Source organism: Sordaria macrospora, chromosome 5 (assembly GCF_033870435.1).
Source record: "Sordaria macrospora chromosome 5, complete sequence".
Lineage (NCBI taxonomy): Eukaryota > Fungi > Ascomycota > Sordariomycetes > Sordariales > Sordariaceae > Sordaria > Sordaria macrospora.
In genome coordinates this window covers 1654222-1672099 of record NC_089375.1, presented here as the reverse complement: position 1 = coordinate 1672099, position 17878 = coordinate 1654222, and the positions used below count along the sequence as shown (strand labels likewise).

General features: G+C 53.2%; 6 protein-coding genes across 6 annotated transcripts; 3 read left to right on the top strand and 3 right to left on the bottom strand.

The window, feature by feature from the left end:
* Positions 1–1671: 1671 nt before the first annotated feature.
* On the top strand, positions 1672–4287 carry SMAC4_04159 (uncharacterized protein). The gene has a single exon (XM_003346679.2). The coding sequence runs from the start codon at positions 1673–1675 to the stop codon at positions 3641–3643; it is 1971 nt and encodes a 656-aa protein (XP_003346727.1). The 5' UTR covers position 1672; the 3' UTR covers positions 3644–4287.
* A 62-nt stretch (positions 4288–4349) lies between these two features.
* SMAC4_04158 (uncharacterized protein) lies at positions 4350–7608 on the bottom strand (the record flags this gene model as incomplete). The annotated part of the gene is made up of 4 exons (XM_003346678.1): positions 4350–5807; positions 5868–6437; positions 6488–7249; positions 7345–7608. The coding sequence occupies 4 exons, from the start codon at positions 7606–7608 to the stop codon at positions 4350–4352; spliced, it is 3054 nt and encodes a 1017-aa protein (XP_003346726.1).
* A 477-nt stretch (positions 7609–8085) lies between these two features.
* On the bottom strand, positions 8086–9823 carry SMAC4_04157 (uncharacterized protein; the record flags this gene model as incomplete). Its single annotated transcript, XM_024655571.2, has 3 exons — positions 8624–9823; positions 8452–8559; positions 8086–8373 (listed from the first exon to the last, which is right to left on the bottom strand). Exons 1-3 carry the CDS (start codon positions 9530–9532, stop codon positions 8086–8088), a joined length of 1305 nt encoding a protein of 434 aa, XP_024511446.1. The 5' UTR covers positions 9533–9823.
* A 107-nt stretch (positions 9824–9930) lies between these two features.
* On the top strand, positions 9931–12090 carry SMAC4_04156 (uncharacterized protein; the record flags this gene model as incomplete). The annotated part of the gene is made up of 3 exons (XM_003346676.2): positions 9931–10313; positions 10374–10612; positions 10680–12090. 3 exons carry the CDS (start codon positions 9931–9933, stop codon positions 11702–11704), a joined length of 1647 nt encoding a protein of 548 aa, XP_003346724.2. The 3' UTR covers positions 11705–12090.
* Positions 12091–12125: 35 nt separating this feature from the next.
* On the top strand, positions 12126–13926 carry SMAC4_04155 (uncharacterized protein). Its single transcript, XM_003346675.2, has 2 exons — positions 12126–12690; positions 12775–13926. Exons 1-2 carry the CDS (start codon positions 12328–12330, stop codon positions 13645–13647), a joined length of 1236 nt encoding a protein of 411 aa, XP_003346723.2. The 5' UTR covers positions 12126–12327; the 3' UTR covers positions 13648–13926.
* A 139-nt stretch (positions 13927–14065) lies between these two features.
* Positions 14066–15808, bottom strand: SMAC4_04154 (uncharacterized protein). Its single transcript, XM_003346674.2, has 2 exons — positions 15309–15808; positions 14066–15235 (listed from the first exon to the last, which is right to left on the bottom strand). The coding sequence occupies exons 1-2, from the start codon at positions 15516–15518 to the stop codon at positions 14384–14386; spliced, it is 1062 nt and encodes a 353-aa protein (XP_003346722.1). The 5' UTR covers positions 15519–15808; the 3' UTR covers positions 14066–14383.
* Positions 15809–17878: the final 2070 nt, after the last annotated feature.

The following is a 17878-nucleotide window of genomic DNA, read 5'->3' as shown; positions in this document are numbered from 1 at the left end:
CTCGCACTGGGAACTTGTTCAAGACTCGAGGAACAACAGCAAAGTCTCTCAAGTGTAGCCGCAAATTTATCCCTGCTACATACACGAACAAGTCACGAAAGAGGTTGTTACTTGTTGCAAGTGGCTGGAGAGTGTCTGAAAGCATCATACATGCACAAGTCTCCATCTACTAGAATCCTCTATAGAGTATAGGCTATTATGCACATCTGTACAGGAATTCCCTCCCTCTGTCTTCCAAAGTCAAGACGGAATTCACGGTTCGAGCGGTGACCACGTAAACAGCAAAAGCAACCGGAAGTCATGGAGTTTTTGCGGTTCAAGGGAGGAGCACTGGCAGAAATGGCTCCATGACAAGTCATCAACAAGCTGGAAACTGTGGAAGAGCTGGAAGTTACGGTCTGGAGAGTCGTTGTCAGTGCTGCTAATTATTTCATTACGCATTGGCTCCCGCACTTCCCGCTGACTTTGACTGGAGGCTCCCTTTTCCCCGGAGATCACGGTTCCCGTCTTTTTTGGAGCAACAAGGAGCAACGCCACTGCATCCAAAGTGAGTAATCTTACCAATTCAAGGTGGGGCAAAACTGGGACGTGGAAATGTACGGTAACGTTTTCGGTTCCATCCTTCGAACGAACTTTTCGAAGCTTTGCATCGAACTGATGGAACTGCGCTAGTCAAGACATGGTCGATGTGTTTTGAGTTTTGGGGTTCGCTACACTACCGAGACTACACTACCACTGACCGCCTTGTGACTTTTTTGAAGTCATATCCAAGCCCATTTTGTCTGAAGCGAATAGAGTCTGGATCTCTTCCATCTCGTCTCGAGGGTTGTCGAAATGACAGTTGAAGGCTGGTTTCGATTGTGTAATTGACCACATATAAAATCCTGCATCGTCAGCTGCCACCGTCTTTTTTATTATCCGATCTCATGAACCAGTTGCGGCATCGATCGCACGTCCCAGTGTCAAACCTGCCCTTCCCCATTGGCTGGCCGTGACAGGTTCGCCTGTTGTCCAAGCTCTGCGCTGGTTTCAGTTGCTTGGCATTTCCCAGCAGTTCGTTGCCCAGAGCTCGCCAGAGATCTAGCCTGGCAGCTGCCCTGCCAGTGTCAGGCCAGTCGGTTCAAAATCTCCCGAGCTGAACGAACCGCTTCGAGTCTTTGACAGGGCGACCATGGGAATTGTTAGTGCTCCACTGTAGCCTAGCCTCAGGCCCTCAGCTGCCGCCTGCCTGCTGCGCATAAACTCACCACTCACATCCAGCAACAACATCCGCAACGGCCAACGCCTCTTTCAAGACTGACGGACGGGACCTGGATTGGGCTTGCTTGGCATTACATACTACTACACTGCATCACCACGTTCCTCGTCTAAAACAAAAGGCATCCCGCCGTGTACCTTGACGACTCTCTCTCTCTCCGATATCAGTAAGGCGTAGTACACGAGCACGCTGTAACATTGGATACCGCATTGATACATCCTTGTCAAGGAAGATCGCGAGGCTGATCCATCTTTATAAGACACCGGACTCGGATTTATCCTACAAGAGACAAGTATAAAGAACTACGGACTGGGAACTGGGCGTGGACTTTGGAGATCCGAAGGGCGGATAGGGAGGACTGTCAGTCCGTACCTCCACAGCCTAGGCGTCGTCAGCCTCCTCTAGGCAGCCAACATGGCCCCGATTGAGATTCCCCGGGGACGGGCCTCTTTCAAGAAGAGAGAGGGCATCATCACATTGTCCGAAGACAAGACAGCCCTGATATGGAGTCCCTTACCGGGCACTGGCCCGCCCGTCATCTCACTTTCCGTATCCAACATCATAAACCTCCAACAGACTCCCAAGACTAATCCCAAGGTCGTCTTAAGGGTCGTCGAGAAGCCCAAGGCCCCTGGCGCCGATCCGGCTGCCTACCCCTTCCAGTTCACACACGGCACCGAAGCCAGGAATGAGGCCGATGCTATCAAAGATATTCTCTCTCAGATCATTGCTGAGCTTCGTGGTGACGACCCTTCGCTACCCAAGCCGGCAAAGGCTGGCCCTAACGGCGCCGGCGCCTCTGCCGCCATGGCCATGGCCAGTGCCGTGAACTCGAAGCATTTGCCGTTCCGCTGGTTCGAAGACGACATGCTAAAGGCCGATGTAGAACTTCAGCAGTCTCTCATGAAGAAGGATAAGGCGTTGGCTCAGATATACAACGACGCAAAGTCGTCCAAACCAGACTCGTTATCGGATACCTCCTTCAACAATCAGTTCTGGGCCACCCGCATCACCCTGCTACGTGCATATGCCATCGAGTTGAACCAGAAGAAGGGCTCATATAACGTCTTATCAACAATCAAGCCACGAACCGAGAATGGCGAGCTCAAGTTGAACATCAACCATGAGCAAGTTCAGCTCATCTTCCAACAGCATCCTCTCGTCAAGCGGATCTACAACGAGAACGTCCCCAAGCTCACAGAATCTGAGTTCTGGTCCCGCTTCTTCCTCAGTCGCCTATCCAAGAAGCTCCGGGGCGAGCGCATCACGGACAACGACAACACCGACCCCTTATTCGACAAGTATCTCGAAGCCGACAACACCATGGCCGTGCCCGCCAAGATCACCGCTACCAGCGTGCCACCCATCATCAACATCGAAGCCAACGAGGAGAACCAGGGCGGGTTCCGGTCAGGCAACCTCAAAGACGTCGAGATGCGCCCGCGCGCCAACATCCCCATCATCCGAACCCTCAACTCGCTCTCCGAAAAGATCATGGCCAACGTCGCGCCCTCCGACGTCGACCCTTCGGCACCCTCCTACTCCAAAAACGGCATCGCCGACGCTTTATCCCAGCAACTCGCCCTGCAGGACCTCCGCGGCGACGCCGAGGCGCAGCTCATCCGGCTTTCCGTCAAGGACACATCCACTTTCTTCACCGGCAACCAACCCTCGCTCACAGACCAAGAAGCCGCCGACGCGCGCCTCTACGCCGCCCAAGTGCCCTCGGACGTGCTCTTCGAAGTGCAAGCAGACATGGACACTCTCCACTCCGACAGCCGGGGCGGTATAGATCTGCACCGATCCATTGGCGTCGACCCGGACTCCGAGGACGAAAGCACCTCCTTGGATTCGAAGAATCCAAAACCGCAACACGTCGGCTCCCGCGCCTCGCTGCGCTTCGCCCAGACGCAAATCTTAGATGGCATGAAATCTGCCCGCTCTCACCTCACTTCTCACGGATCCCACACCACAAACGCGTCAGAAGAACGGCCCATGTCGTTACCCACCGACATCGCGCATCGCGCGACACTTACCTGCGCTACCACAGCTGAATTCCTCAAGCAATTCTGGACTGTTTTCAACAGCACCTCCACCACCTTGGACCCAGAGAAAGCACAAGAACTAGCCTACCTGGCCGACTCTCTCACCCGCTCCAAGCAACGCATCGAGGCTTTAGCAGAAGAAGCGGAGAAGCGGAGACAGGAAATCATGGAGAAGAGGAAGAGGGAGATTAGAGAGTATTATCAGAAGACGGGGAGGAAGGCGAGGTGGGTCCCTGTGGGAGGAGGGAGGGATGCGGTGTGGGCGGTTTTTGAGGGCATGGTGAAGGGGTTGGAGAGGGCGGTGGGGGTTTGGGAGATGGTTAGTTCGGGAAGATTGTAGTGTAGTGTGGGTTTTTTGGTTTGTGGGTGAGAAGGGAGGGAAAGAGGGGATTGGTGGATGTGGATGTGAAGAGATGTTGTTGGGGAATGAATGGTGATGGGAAAGGGGTTGGTGAGCGGAGGTGCTGAGAGGGTGATAAGATATTTGCTGTTGATGTTTCTTGAGAGTGAAAAGAGTTTCAAGAGTATATAGAGAAGAGGACAGAATGGTTTACAACAAGAACCTCCAGGCTGGAAATAATCGGGTATTAAGGATGAAGGAGAAAGAGAACGAAAATGGTTATCATTATTATGCTCAAGGTTATGGTTTTGGTTGAAGAACAATGATTCAAACACTGAGTGAGGAAGAAGAAGAAGAAGAGGAAGAAGATTCGGCACTGGTGCATATACATCTGTGGAGATGAACAGAAAGACAAGATTGTTCATGTGTGACATCAAACTCACATTTCGCAAGCAAACACAATATCATTCAACTCGTTGATATGAGTTAGTCCAAGTAGAAGAAAGAAAGTAATAGTTTGACGTTTACATATAAAAAGACTTCATTCATTGAACCTATAACCAAAAACTCCTTTCATGCTCTTGCTCTGCTCTGTGCTACGTAAGACTTGCTAAAACTAACCATTCATCATAAAACCCATCGTTCATAGCCTCAATCCCCCCCTCTTTATCACCCACTCCCACCCACTCCCTCCCTTTCAGTCCCGTCACTCAACATTCCTCACACTCATAACCCCCCTACCAAACCACGCCGCAACAGTCTTAAACCGATCCTCGCTCCTCTCCAAATCGTCCCTAAACAACTCATGCCGTTCCGCATTCTCCTCCTGACTCTTCTTCAGCGCCCTAATGGTAGCATTATCCTTAGCACACAACGGACACTCGGCCTCTCCATCACCCGCTTCTCCGCCAGCCCCAGTCCCAGCTGTTAAACCACCACCAGCAGTAATATTAACCCCCGCAACCCCCCTCAAACACCTTCCATGGAAACTATGTCTGCACAAAAAGTGCACAACGGGAAGTTCCCTCTCCAACCCGCCTCCACACACACCGCACCGCGTAGCCTGGAAAACCTGCGGTTTGGTTTCTAGCTCTTCGAGCTCCTGCCGTCTCTGCTCTGTTTCCTTCCGGAAGGCTTCCACGTCTCGTCTGTTCTCCCTGATCTCTTTGCGCTCGCGCTCTATCCTTCCTTGCAGGTAGGGCTTTAACATACCCATTGTTGCCACGCCGTGCTTACTTAGTGTCTGGACAACCTGGAGGGGCGCCATGAGGCCGTCGCGGTCGATCTTCTCTAGGATGGACGAGAGCTCGGCTTCGCCTGCTTCGGAGAGGATGGTGGGTGAGCTGGTGAGGTAGGAGAGGGCGAGGGGGTAGAGTTGAGGCTCAGAAGGGCCGTATTTGCGGAGGGCGCGGATAGCGCCCTTGGTGTCTCGTGCCGAGGTGTAGGAGCGGAAGATGTCGAAGAGGAGGTTGGATTGTTCTTGCATTAGGACGGTGCCGGTGCGGAAGGAGGCGAGGTGGGAGAGGAGGAGGACGTTGGAGTTTTCGATCTTGGGCAGGGTGCCTGGGGTTATGGGTGGTGGTGCTGTGGCGAGAGTCTCTTTTGAGGGTGATGAGATGATGAGAGACTTGGCTTTGGATTCCCATTCTTCTCGGTGTTGGTCGTCACCTGGCTTCTCGTTGGCTTTGTGGAGGTACATCTCGAAGAGGGTGGTGTGGATGTCGATCTTGTCGGCTTCTGACAAGGAGTTGGTGCCTTCTTTGAGAAGGGCTTCCAGGAAGATGATGAACTCGTCCGGATGGTCGATGAAGGAAGAGAAGGCCGTACGAGGACGGGGAGGTGTATACTTCGGTGTTGCCGGCTCCTCCGGCTTGACCACCTCGGCATCACTGACGGTTGGCTTGGCTGCCGCCTGGTTGTTTGATGATACAGCTAATGGGTTCATGTATGGTAGTGGCAAGAGGTTGCTGAGGTTCTGGACAGCGTTTGCAGCTCCCGTTACAAAGCCTCCCCCGTTGTTTGTGACAGGAGCATCTGGGGACGCAGCAGGAGGATCGATCCTTGGCTTATATTTGCTGGTATAATAGTCGACAAAAAGACGTGTTGCGTCCAGTGAACAATGTTCAATGAGCACGCGGGCGTACTTCATAAGACAGGAGTAGGCCTGATCGTGTTAGCTCTTACTTCGACACCACTCCCTCGATGCTGTGTCAGGTAGACTTACTGTGCCAGGATCCAAATGCCAGATGAAGTCAAGCGCATCGTCAAAGGCCTTGGAATCCTCAATAAGGATGTCAACGACAAGGTCGTTCTCACCATGTTTCTTGGCAAGATATGCGGCTTGGTCGTAGTAGCCGCCTTGCCTGCACATGGAGATGGCCGTATCCAAATCGAACTTGAGGTCTCCAGGGGACTTGATGAACTTCTCCAACTTGTCCACATCCTTCAACTTGGCATAGCAGTTCAGCAACAAAGTGGTATGATCCGACGTCGCTTTGCCACGTTCATGGAGCTCCTCGAGATACCCGATAAGGTTGTGTATCCTCTGCGTGTCCAAGAACTTTCTGATGACCTGAGACGGTTCCGTGGTATCGATTGCCTTGATATACTGAGTCATAGCCTCGTCGTAGTTTCCCTTCTGGTATAGGTAGTCGCCGTATTTTCGGAATATGATGCACTGCTGGTGCGCGTCCATGCCGGATTTCTGAGCCAGCTCAACGGCGAGGGTGTAGAGGTTTCGTTGGTAGAGCATGTCGAGTCTCTGTTGTAGTGATTTCTCGTGATAGCGGAATACCTTTGATGTGTCAGTCTTGGAACAACCCCGGAGACACCAGAGCAGCCTACCTGTCCTTCTTGTGTAATGGTAAACACGTCACCCCATATCTGAACAATGTGCTTGACATCTGACAGGACAGACTCGCTGTGGGCGATGATCCTAAGGGCCGGATGTATGAGCGTAAATGTGAAGATGCTGTCGGCCGTGGCACCCCAGAATCGTCGTCGCATGGTGTCCGACTCCCCAGTATTAGTGGGCGGAGAGACAAGAGCAATGTAGTCCTGGTACACCGAGACCAACTTCTTGGGCGCTTCGTATGCGATGGGCGGCCCTCTCCCCTCCAGCGTGTAGTAGTATATCGCATCGTCCCGGCCAACCACGATATCTCCGGTCTCCTTGTCGACCGACATGCAGCCAACACCACAACCCTGGTCCTCAACCGTCCTCGGTGGCTGGCCATGGCCCTTGCCTGAAATCGCCAGCTTCAATATCCTCGATGTAGTAGCGATGAACAAAGTCGTAATGTTCGCGTCAAGGCGCAGTTCGACGCCCGTGATGGGCTCATCCGACTCGTAGATTATGCGCTGCTTCGTGCCCAGATCGTGGATCAAGTCGCCTCGGATAACAGTAACGGCGCCGTTCGCAAAGCCCACAGCGAGCTGGGACAGGTCTTCGGTCGCGGTAAAGGCGGATATCGGAAACGGTTTCTTGCCATTGTTGATAGCAACGGTGCTTAGGCAAGTCGGAATGCCTGTCTTCTTGACCGGTTTGTCGAGAGCCCAGACCTTGAGTATAGGTTGGTTGATCGAGTCGCTGGTGCTGGGTTCCTCCTACTCATAACAACAACATATGTCAGTAAGCCTGGCATGTTTTCCCTCTTCCAAGACCTCCAAGCGCGTGTAAGTCGCCGTCGCAACAAACGTACAGCAACGGTGACTAGCAAGCTTGTGCCCTCGACCTGGCGCATATGGGTAATGGGCCCCGTCTCGTATGCCTTGAAGCTCCGGACTATCTTCCAGCTGAGCCCAACTATGTGAACGTGGCCATCGTAGGTGCCGAGGAAGAGGCTATCGGAGCCGGAGCAGACGCTGGAGATGTCATTGCTCTCGAAGAGGGCGCGGGTCTCGTCGTCGGCGATCTTGATCTTGGTGGCATCAAAGAAGTCAAACGACCTCCACGTCAACGCCATGGTCGCATTTTCATTCGGTAAATTGTTGTTGTTGAGGTTGTCGCAAGGAACGGTGCCGTGGTTGGAGATGATGGCAGTGGGGGAAGCTGTTGTTAGAGGAGCCTCAGAGGTACCTAATCGGGTGGTACAGCGTGGGCCAGTGACGATTGCCTGCAAGGGTCCGTTGAGCTACCATCTGTTGGGGGCGTCATATTCAACCCTAACCCTTATACGGTATTCGACACAAGCCTTGACAACTTACACGGGACTACAAAACCACAGGGCTATTTAAATGGCCAAATACGGCACGTTCGAGGGATTGATCAAAGTATGTCATGTATGTACACTAAATTCTCTTCGTACAACTATGTCCGTCTATCCGTAGGGGCGTGGTTGTTTGCAGCCCCAGCGAGCATATCATCTGCTGCCTCCAGCTTCGATCCGAGTCCCGCTTGAACGTATTCCCAATTTCCGTCACTCTTTGCCATCAATGAGAGGTCATCGGAAGTGACTCCCAGGAAACACCTTGTTCAACCACTCAGATAGGCTGTTCAGAGAAGAATCCGACACCTTGAGCCCCTGCCCGGCGGTAGCCGATTTGAGAACTGCGGCCCAGTCCTTGATCTCGTACAGTTTTACTGCACTCTCATCGTCTGAACCCTTGGCCAGGGCTTTGCTGATCATTCCGTCGTAGAAATCCTTGTCTGTAGCGGGACCTTCGTATTTGAGACCAGAAACATTGGCGGTCTGGATCTCACCATGGCGGAGAGTGAACTCGATGTTGAACTAAAGACATGTTAGCCAGCTTGATCTCCAAAGAAGAGCGTTTCCGAGGCCTCCTTAAGACGCGGAGAAATTACTTACATCTGACTGTACGTCAAGGTCAAGCGGCGGGCGTTCCCTTGGGTCATCTTCAGTTGGACGAGAAGAGAAGGTGAACTGGGGTGTCTGGCCGTATATCCAAGGAATAGACTATCGGATATGAGTATAAATCACCGACAATGAGAGATGGGCTATTGGGGCTTCTTGTGCTTACCGTCAACTCGTCCATGCCCTTGCGGATATTGCTCATGTCCTTCAAGTCCTCCCCAACACGCTCTACTGTTACATCTTCACCAAACTGCTCTTCGTACATGGCGAGGAACTCGTCCACAACGCGCTTGTTAAACTCCTGCGTGTCGACATCAACATTCCGAATCGGCGATCTCACACTCTCCACGCCCCTGGCCTTGATATACGGCTCACCGGGACTTCTCAGGAACTTGCCAATGTTTTTCAACTGCGGGGAGTTGAGCAAACATGTGCCATGGTGAAGTGACCTCAACCTGGTAAGCTTGTAGGCGGACCCGGATACCTTGAAGACATCCTTTCCATTGCCCCTTCCGTCACCGGCAATAACAATGTCGTGACGCTCGTTGACCTTGGCGGTGGTAACTCCCAGGTCCTTGAGCGCGCGGACAACCATCTCGGCATGCCTGTCTCGGTCGAAGACAGCAGGTGGGCAGATGACGCTCCAGTTCACATTGCCATGGTCATGAAAGACGGTGCCTCCACCGGAACGGCGACGGACCAGTTTAATGTCCTCTGTTTCTTGCAGGGCAGGCAAGTTGACTTCAAGCCATGGGTTTTGGTTACGTCCAATGACGACGCAGGGGTCATTGATGTAGAGAAAGAGGACGTAAGAGTCTGGGTGTGAATGTTGGAGAAGGTGGTGCTCGATGGAGAGGTTCAGGTATGGGTCATTGGAAGTTGACTGATAGACCTGAACCTTTTTGTTCAACAGATCTTGGCTGATGGTTGTGCTATAAGACCGGCGGAGTTTGGTGAGACGAGAGAAGCCAAGTCTGGACGAGATAGTAGTTGTGGTGGTAGTGCTGATAAAGGCCGGACCCTTTGTCAAGCAACGAATGCCACCGGTTGTGCTTCGCAGGAGCAAGGCGGCCATCTTGGAGTGTCTTTGATGTCTACTGACTGGCGTCAGTCTCACTCATCCCACTCCGAGAGAGCCGGCCTCAAGCTGTTGAAGGTAGGTAGAGGTTGCCATACTGACAAGACGACGACGACAGGACTGGATAGCTCTGAGTGGAAGTGATCAAGGCATCCCCGGATGACTTTTGATCCACTTGTAGATGTCAAACGGCAAGGCGGGTTCCAGCGGCGTTGACGTTCCCCCCTGTAGATTTCAGCTTCAGCTTCATCAGCTTTCGCCTTACCCAACCCTGGCGGTTCCGGGTAATTGGTGAAACACCAAAAACCCTCCGTGTCGGTGACTACAGACGCAAGGTGTGGTCCGTGCTCCGATCTGGATCCTTAGCGGCAGCCAGGGGTCCTTGGGGGAGGCCGATGACGGCGTTCGAGGGGCATCTCTCTTTCCTCTTTGGAATTTGGACAGATTCCCCTGGTCTGACTTCGTTTCTGGAAGAAGACTTAACCTTTGAGTCTCTGCAGTCATCTTTTGTATTTAAGGCTGTAGAATATCGTGAACATCATCAACACCGGGGTTCTAGCTTTCGTGCAGATTGTTGGCCAGAACTTCCACTTTTTATTTTCTGTGACGATCCCCAAAGACCCCTGTCTGAGTCACCATCAGGGCCACCATCACGCCTTCTTTCAGTTCATAGCTTACAAGGCAACTTTGAACTTCCTCCTCCCTCCGCATCTTCTCCGAATCGCATCAAACCCACCGCAACCATGTCTACCTTTGGCCAGTATTTCCGTGTCACGACGTACGTCTGCAAAAGCACTGCAACGCCAATTGGCATCATCAATCGTTAACAAAGCAACAGCTATGGCGAGTCGCACTGCAAGTCAGTCGGCTGCATTGTCGATGGCGTCCCTCCCGGCATGGAGCTCACCGAGGATGATATCCAGCCCCAAATGACCCGCAGACGTCCCGGACAGAGCGCCATCACCACCCCAAGAAACGAGAAGGACAGAGTCATCATACAGTCCGGCACTGAGTTCGGTGTCACTCTTGGAACACCAATCGGCATGCTGGTCATGAACGAGGACCAGCGCCCCAAGGGTGAGTTCCGACCGCTACATCACAAGGCTCTTTGTTCTGCTTGTCACTAATGTTTTATTCTGTTCAGATTACGGTAACAAGACCATGGACATGTACCCCCGTCCTTCCCACGCCGACTGGACCTACCTCGAGAAATATGGTGTCAAGGCCTCTTCCGGTGGCGGCCGCTCCTCCGCCCGTGAGACCATCGGTCGCGTCGCTGCTGGTGCCATCGCCGAGAAGTACCTTAAGCTCGCCTACGGTGTCGAGATTGTCGCCTTCGTCTCCTCGGTCGGCTCCGAGCACCTCTTCCCTCCCACGGCCGAACACCCCAGCCCGAGCACCAACCCCGAGTTCCTCAAGCTCGTCAACTCCATCACCCGCGAGACCGTCGACAGCTACCTACCCGTCCGTTGCCCCGATGCTGAGGCCAATAAGCGCATGGAGGATTTGATCACCAAGTTCAGGGATAACCACGACAGCATTGGCGGCACCGTTACCTGCGTCATCCGCAACGTTCCCAGCGGCTTGGGCGAGCCTGCTTTCGACAAGTTGGAGGCTCTGCTGGCCCACGCCATGCTCAGCATTCCTGCTACCAAGGGCTTCGAGGTCGGTTCCGGTTTCGGAGGCTGCGAGGTTCCCGGCTCGATTCACAACGATCCCTTCGTCTCTGCCGAGAACACCGAGAACCCTCCTAGCGTGGCTGCCAGCGGTGCTGCTCGTAACGGCATTCCTCGCCCCAAGCTCACCACCAAGACCAACTTCTCCGGTGGTATCCAGGGCGGTATCAGCAACGGTGCGCCCATCTACTTCAGAGTCGGCTTCAAGCCTGCTGCCACCATCGGCCAGGAGCAGACTACTGCTACCTACGATGGTTCTTCGGAGGGCGTTCTCGCCGCCAAGGGCAGACATGACCCCAGTGTCGTTCCTCGCGCTGTGCCTATCGTTGAGGCCATGGCTGCTTTGGTGATTATGGATGCCGTTTTGGCGCAGCAGGCCAGGCACACTGCCAAGAGCCTGCTTCCTCCTCTCAAGCAGACCATCAACTCCGGAAAGGATACCGTAGGAAACGGTGTTTCTGAGAACGTCCAGGAGTCGGACCTCAAGCAATAGGCGGCTTTACGATTTGTGGAAGAGAGAGAATGTGATTAATGTCAAAAGTTATTAAAAGGGATTTTGGTTTTTTTTGTGATACCGGTAGATAGACTCTGTTGGGCGTGTTTCTTGTTTCTATCTTGTACATGATTGAAGGTCTAGAATCAAAGGTGTTCTTGTCCAATATCTTACGTTCCACTGTCTTGGGCCGATATTCTGAGCGTGTCAGCTCGAACCACGTCCCATTCATTTCATCGGCCCATTTCATCTTCATGATCATCCAGACTTCGATGCGATGGAGATGCCGTTGTCGCGGAGCGGGCCGGCAAATGATTTCCCCTGCAGTACGACCGACGACGCCAAATCACATGAGATGGCGCCGTTACAATGCGCTAAACTCCCCATAAGCTGATGCGGGGAAAGCAGGGGGGTCCAATGGAATCCCGATGCTATGCGACGTCACTTGGCGATTGGAGAACTGACATCCATCCGTTCGTGTGTTCCGTCAACTTCGACAGGAAGCTCCGGGACAATCTCCCATCCCTTTGTAATTCCCCTTTCTCTGTTGTGTATGATAGTTTTACCCTTTGTCCTTCTTACCTACTCCAGTCTCCCCTATCCCAATTGATCTTATTTTATTCATGGCCGCAAAGATGTCGAGATTCGGTTCCCTTCAAGTCCTCCCCCGACAGCTGCTTCGGACCTCGGTCCACCGGCGTGCTGCCGCCCCAGTTAGCCTTCAAGGTGCCCACCGGACCGCAATCAACAACAGCAGCAGCAGAAGTTATGCGACTTCCAGCAACCAGCGCTCGTCCGAGTCAACTCAACAGCCCAAGTTTGATAACCGCGTGAAGATTGTGGAAGTTGGCCCCCGTGATGGACTGCAGAATGAAAAGAAGTCGATACCGCTGGCGACCAAGATCGAGTTGATCGAGAGGCTAGCAAAGACGGGACTCCAGACCATTGAGGCCGGCGCTTTTGTCTCGCCCAAGTGGGTGCCGCAGGTGAGTTCAGTTTGTTTACTTCCCCTTTCCATAACCTACGAGGTGTATGTATACTCTCGACTAACACCCATCCCCCTCGGACAGATGGCCAACTCCTCCGAAATCCTCGAACACCTCCTCAAGACCCCTCCCCCCTCCCCCGTACCCTTAACCTACTCCTTCCTGGCCCCCAACACCAAAGGTCTTGACTCGGCCTTCTCCCTCCTCTCGCAGTACCCCAAGGCCTTCGAGACCGAAACCGCGGGCCGCTCCAGCAAGGTCGCCCAAGAAGGCGGCAAGCCCGCGCTGGAAATCGCCGTCTTCGCCGCCGCCACCGAGTCCTTCTCGCAAAAGAACCTCAACTGCTCCATCGACACTTCCCTCACCCGCTTCAAGGACGTAATCCAGCAAGCCAAAGCCGCCAACCTGCGCGTGCGCGCCTACATCTCCGTGGTCCTGGGCTGCCCCTTCGAGGGGTATGACGTCGACCCGCACCGCGTGGCCAGCATCGCTACCACTTTACTAGAAATGGGCGCCGATGAGATTTCGTTGGGAGACACGACAGGCATGGGCACCGCGCCGCGCACCAAGGAACTTTTGAGCTGTCTGTCCAGCGCAGGAATCAGGAACGAAGACCTGGCGATGCACTTCCATGATACCTACGGCCAGGCGCTGGTTAACACGGCGGTGGCGCTGGAGCACGGGATTCGCACGTTTGATAGCAGCGTGGGAGGGCTGGGCGGGTGTCCGTATAGCCCCGGAGCGACGGGGAACGTGGCAACCGAGAATGTGGTGTATTTCATGGAGAGCTTGGGGATGGATACGGGCGTGGATCTGGATCGCGTGGCGGATATTGGGCACTGGATTACCAGGGAGATTGGGAAGGCGAATGATAGTGCGGTTGGAAAAGCTGTCCTGGGGGCCAGGACGAGGGAGAGGCCGGAGGATGTGGATGATAAGGGGGCTCCGCTGACGTGAACAGATGCCCGTGTGAGAAGTGAGACGTGGGACGTGGGACGTGGAAACAGGCACGCTGGGTTGACTGAGGGTGGTATGAAGTTAAGTCGGACGTGAAACAGGCACGTTGAACTGAGGATGACAGAAAGATGGAGCGGGGGTTATGATGATGTATATATGGGTTATGGAAGTATATGTATTGTGTGTATGGTCTGGTAAATGAATCGGAGTTAGGTGGTTTAAATGTTGAGCCTGAATGTCGGTCCCATTGAGATGGCATTGGATCCACCATGTGCTCTCGGTTTCATAGGTGCATATGTTCTTGTCGAAGAGCTCTTGAAGTGATGAGCAACTCAGGTTCAAGAGAGACTGGCAGTGTTGCAAAGCCAGGGTTGTTCTGGATGCTTGCGAGGGAGACCTCATACATCTAAGAACTCATGGCAAAGGTCACTAACGGAAGGTTGGATGAATTGGCTGCAGGTGTCGCGAAAGAACTGAATAAGGATGCAACGACGGCCGTGAGAGTCAAGTACTCAAAGAGAGATTCACTCTAATCAAGACCACCAACAGCACACATAATCGATGGCCAGTAGACCGCGCACGAGAGTTGACAAAGACAGAAACAATTGACTTTTGGATCCCCTTACCCTTTTACCTTTTCCTTTCCTTGCCTATCCTTGCCTATCCTTTTCACCTTATATCCCTTCCAACCCCCTGCGGACTCATCCCTCTTTAACCCGCAGCCAACTAGACCAACCTACAACCCATCCTCCCTAGCAAACGAATTCGCCACAATAAACGGAAACGCCGCCGTAGCCTCCATATACACCTTTACGGCATCCGCGCCCACCTTGATTTTCCCCCAACTAACCGCCTCATCCGGTCTCGCACCGGCATCGCTTCCATCAAACTCCTGCGCAGTATTGATATAAACCGCACTCTCCGCCCCATTCCTCATCAGACACGCATTAGCAATATGATGCTTCACAATGCCTCCTCCCAAAATAATCATGCCCGCCCGCTTCGCCCTCACGGCAATGGTGTTGATCCTGCGAATATCCTCGACGATATCGATCTTGAGCTGGCGGGGAGAGGCTTTGAACGTGTGGAAGTACAACATATCCCCCAACGAACCGTCGGTCAGGGCAGGGCAGAATACCGGTATGTCGTTCTTCCAGGCCCAGTAGTAGACCGAGCGCTCGTCGTTTATCTCCTTGCCGAGGCGGTGGATGACTTTGCTCGGTGTCCAGTTTATCTCGTTGTCGGTGTCCTTGGAGGCTTCTTGCTCTTCGAGCATCTTGTCCAGGATGGGAACCACCCAGTCTTCGAAGGCGCAGTAGTTGGAGTTGGGCACGACGAGGTTGCCGATACGGTTGAGACCTTTCGAGCGGAGGTCGGCGCCCGGAGCCGAAAAGGAGGACATGTAAGTGTCCCCGAGACACTTGATGAAATCTTCTTCGATGCCGCCGGCTGTGGTGACGATGGCCGAGACGTGCTTGTGTTGCACCAGGTAGCGCAGGGTGCCGCGCAGCCCGGAGGAGATCAAGTTGGAGGTGTAGCCGAGGAAGATGGTGGTCTTTTCCGAGGTTTGGGGGTCGCGGTAGGCGCGCTGTGAGTGTGTTAGTGTGACTCCTGTCTTTGAATGAGGCTGAGGGATAGGGTGGGTAGGTGAATGTAGGTACCATCTCATTGATAATCCTCACGGCCTCGCACATGGACGAAGCCTGGAATCCCATGTGCTTCATCCCCTGCAACAGGTCGTCGGCGGTGATGGGCCGGCCCTTGAACTTGTTGAAGTCGAGCTCCTCGACTTTTTGAGAGCCCTCGGGCATCTCGATGGATTTCACGAGGACTGCATCGGCGACAGAGCTTGGGATTTGGTTGTCCGCCATTTTGTATGTATATGTGATGTTAGTTGTGATGATGAGATGATGGGGAGTTGTTAAGGTGAGGGTGGACGAGATTGGGTTTATGAGATTTCGGGTATAAGTGAGATGTGAAGTGTGTGGTTGTTTTATTTCGTCTCCAGGTAGGGTACCTAGAACTAAACTCTAAAAGTTCCCAAAACGGGATGCTGGGTCGAGATCTCAGGTGGAGCAGCCACCCTAGCTAGATGGCCCGGCAGGGTTCGTACACAGTAGTTTTAGACACAGGAACCAGGTATAATTCTATTGTAGTGACACTTGCAATAACTTGAATATTAAACACAAGCGAATTTGTGAATGGCTAATCTTTTTCTTTTGGGGGTTTTGTGTATTTGCAAAAGCAGATGTTGAGCTCCAGCACGTTAAGGTAGGTTGAATTCGCCTTTTGCAGTTTTTGAGGTGGTGTTGCTGAAGCTCCTCCACTGTACCTTGCTTCTGCAGCGGCATGATGCCTCGTGTTCGCGCAACGCCGTTCAACTACGCCGCACTCCACGGTCACGTTGAATCTCACTACGTGCATGGAGCATATTGTACATTTGAGTTGTCTCCTATCTTGCGAGATAGGTACTTCCCGCGCATAGTGTGTTCTGCCGTGGCTCGGGAAACGCATCTCAAAAAAGTGCGTGAAGTTGAAGTTTCAATGTCACATGTTGGACCTGATCGCTGATTGGGCGCAAGTCAACGGCGGGGCGAAAGGGACGAAGTCGGTTTGCAAGGTGTCAAGAAGCAATTTGTTCTCGGATCTGTCCTTCAGTCCATTTGGCGGCCATTGGTCAGATTGCAGCTGTCAGCATCAGAATCTGGACCCGTCGTGGTCGTAGACTGTTTATTCGTTTGATACATTGATGAAGACCAGTCCCCAGATGTCGACATTCAGATTGAAGAAAGAAGTTCTGGCCGGGGATCACAGACCATGCCTGATTCGGTCAGATTTCAATGTGGAGATGATTCAATGCTTTTTGAAGAAGCTCGGACCATCGAAGAGCCAAGTGGAAATGGCTCATGTGCGGTTCGCGGATGCCGGGACCAATGTTCAAAAAGATGTCTTGGCAAGTTCGGGAGCTGGGGAGCAAGCAAGCACTGCGACTTTCAAGAAGCCGGTTTTTTTCGTCGTTTCGTGCGTGTCTTCGACAGCCTGCGGCCGCCAATCAGAGGCTGAGACATGGAGATCCGCAATTTGTGCATTTTGCATTTTTTGGCTTTTCTTGAGCGAATCGGGTCTAGCGCGAGTCCGCCAACCGCCCCCATGCTCGGGCTCCCATTGGGTTTAGTGGCAACTCGTTGAACTCGGGGGCGCCACCCAACTCGTCGACAAGTCCGAGGGTACGTACCGGTACTGTACGTACATGGACTCGTTTCGGTCGGTCTGTGATTGAATGTGTGAGGTGACAGTGGGTGACATTTGACGGGGTTGAGATGAGGAATAGGAACGGTGCGACATTAGACATTGGCGTCGGCAGGGCATCTTAGGCACCGATTGAATGCCAAAGGCACTGCACGCAGGCAAAGGGGGAAATGTGTGTGTGTGACTGGGGCTGAACCGCAAATGCAGTGCGGTCAGTCTGTTGGTTTGAAGGGAATCCCGCCAATTCCATCCGTCCCCTCCATCTTTCCATTTCTTGGCCGCACGAGCCACTTTTCAAGATTCGAGATGCGTTGCTGAAAACAGAACAAAACGGGACAAATTCAAGATCCACACATTTCCCTCTTCCTTCCAATCTTCATCTCCCGCTTCGGTCTTCAATCCAGCCCTTTCCCGGACTGCCATCTCGATCCAACGACGTGCCCTGCCAATCTGCCACCTTTTATCGAAAGTGTCACAAGTGTACCTATGTACCTTTACTTTTGCCTTACCGTATCTTTAGACCCTGGTACATATGGCTAACCCCGGAAATCCAAGTGGCATCCAGAGTCCAGGCCGGTATCCGCGTGCGTTCCCAGGGTTCTTTACCGTACCTTACTTACCACGTTACCGTAACCTCGCAGCCTTGCTTTCCAGGGCTCCACTAGTGTAACGTGAAGCTGGAAACCCCCTCCGTCTCCGCTGGGTGGGAGTGTCCGCTAGTCCGCTCGCCGACGGGGATTCCAGCAAGTTGAATCTCGAAAAGAAGGAAGGAAGCACCACACGGCAGCGAGCCGAGAACTTGACAGGAAGTTGCGAGACCGACGGGACGGCACTACAGGCTACAGGCTACAGGCTACAGGCATACAGGCTACCGTGGCAGAGGGCCCTTCAGAAGACAGGCCTTCCATAATCATCATAGGTACTGTTAGGGGTTTTCGATCTCTGCCCTGGGCCGACATCGTTCCATTGAGCTTCTTTCTTA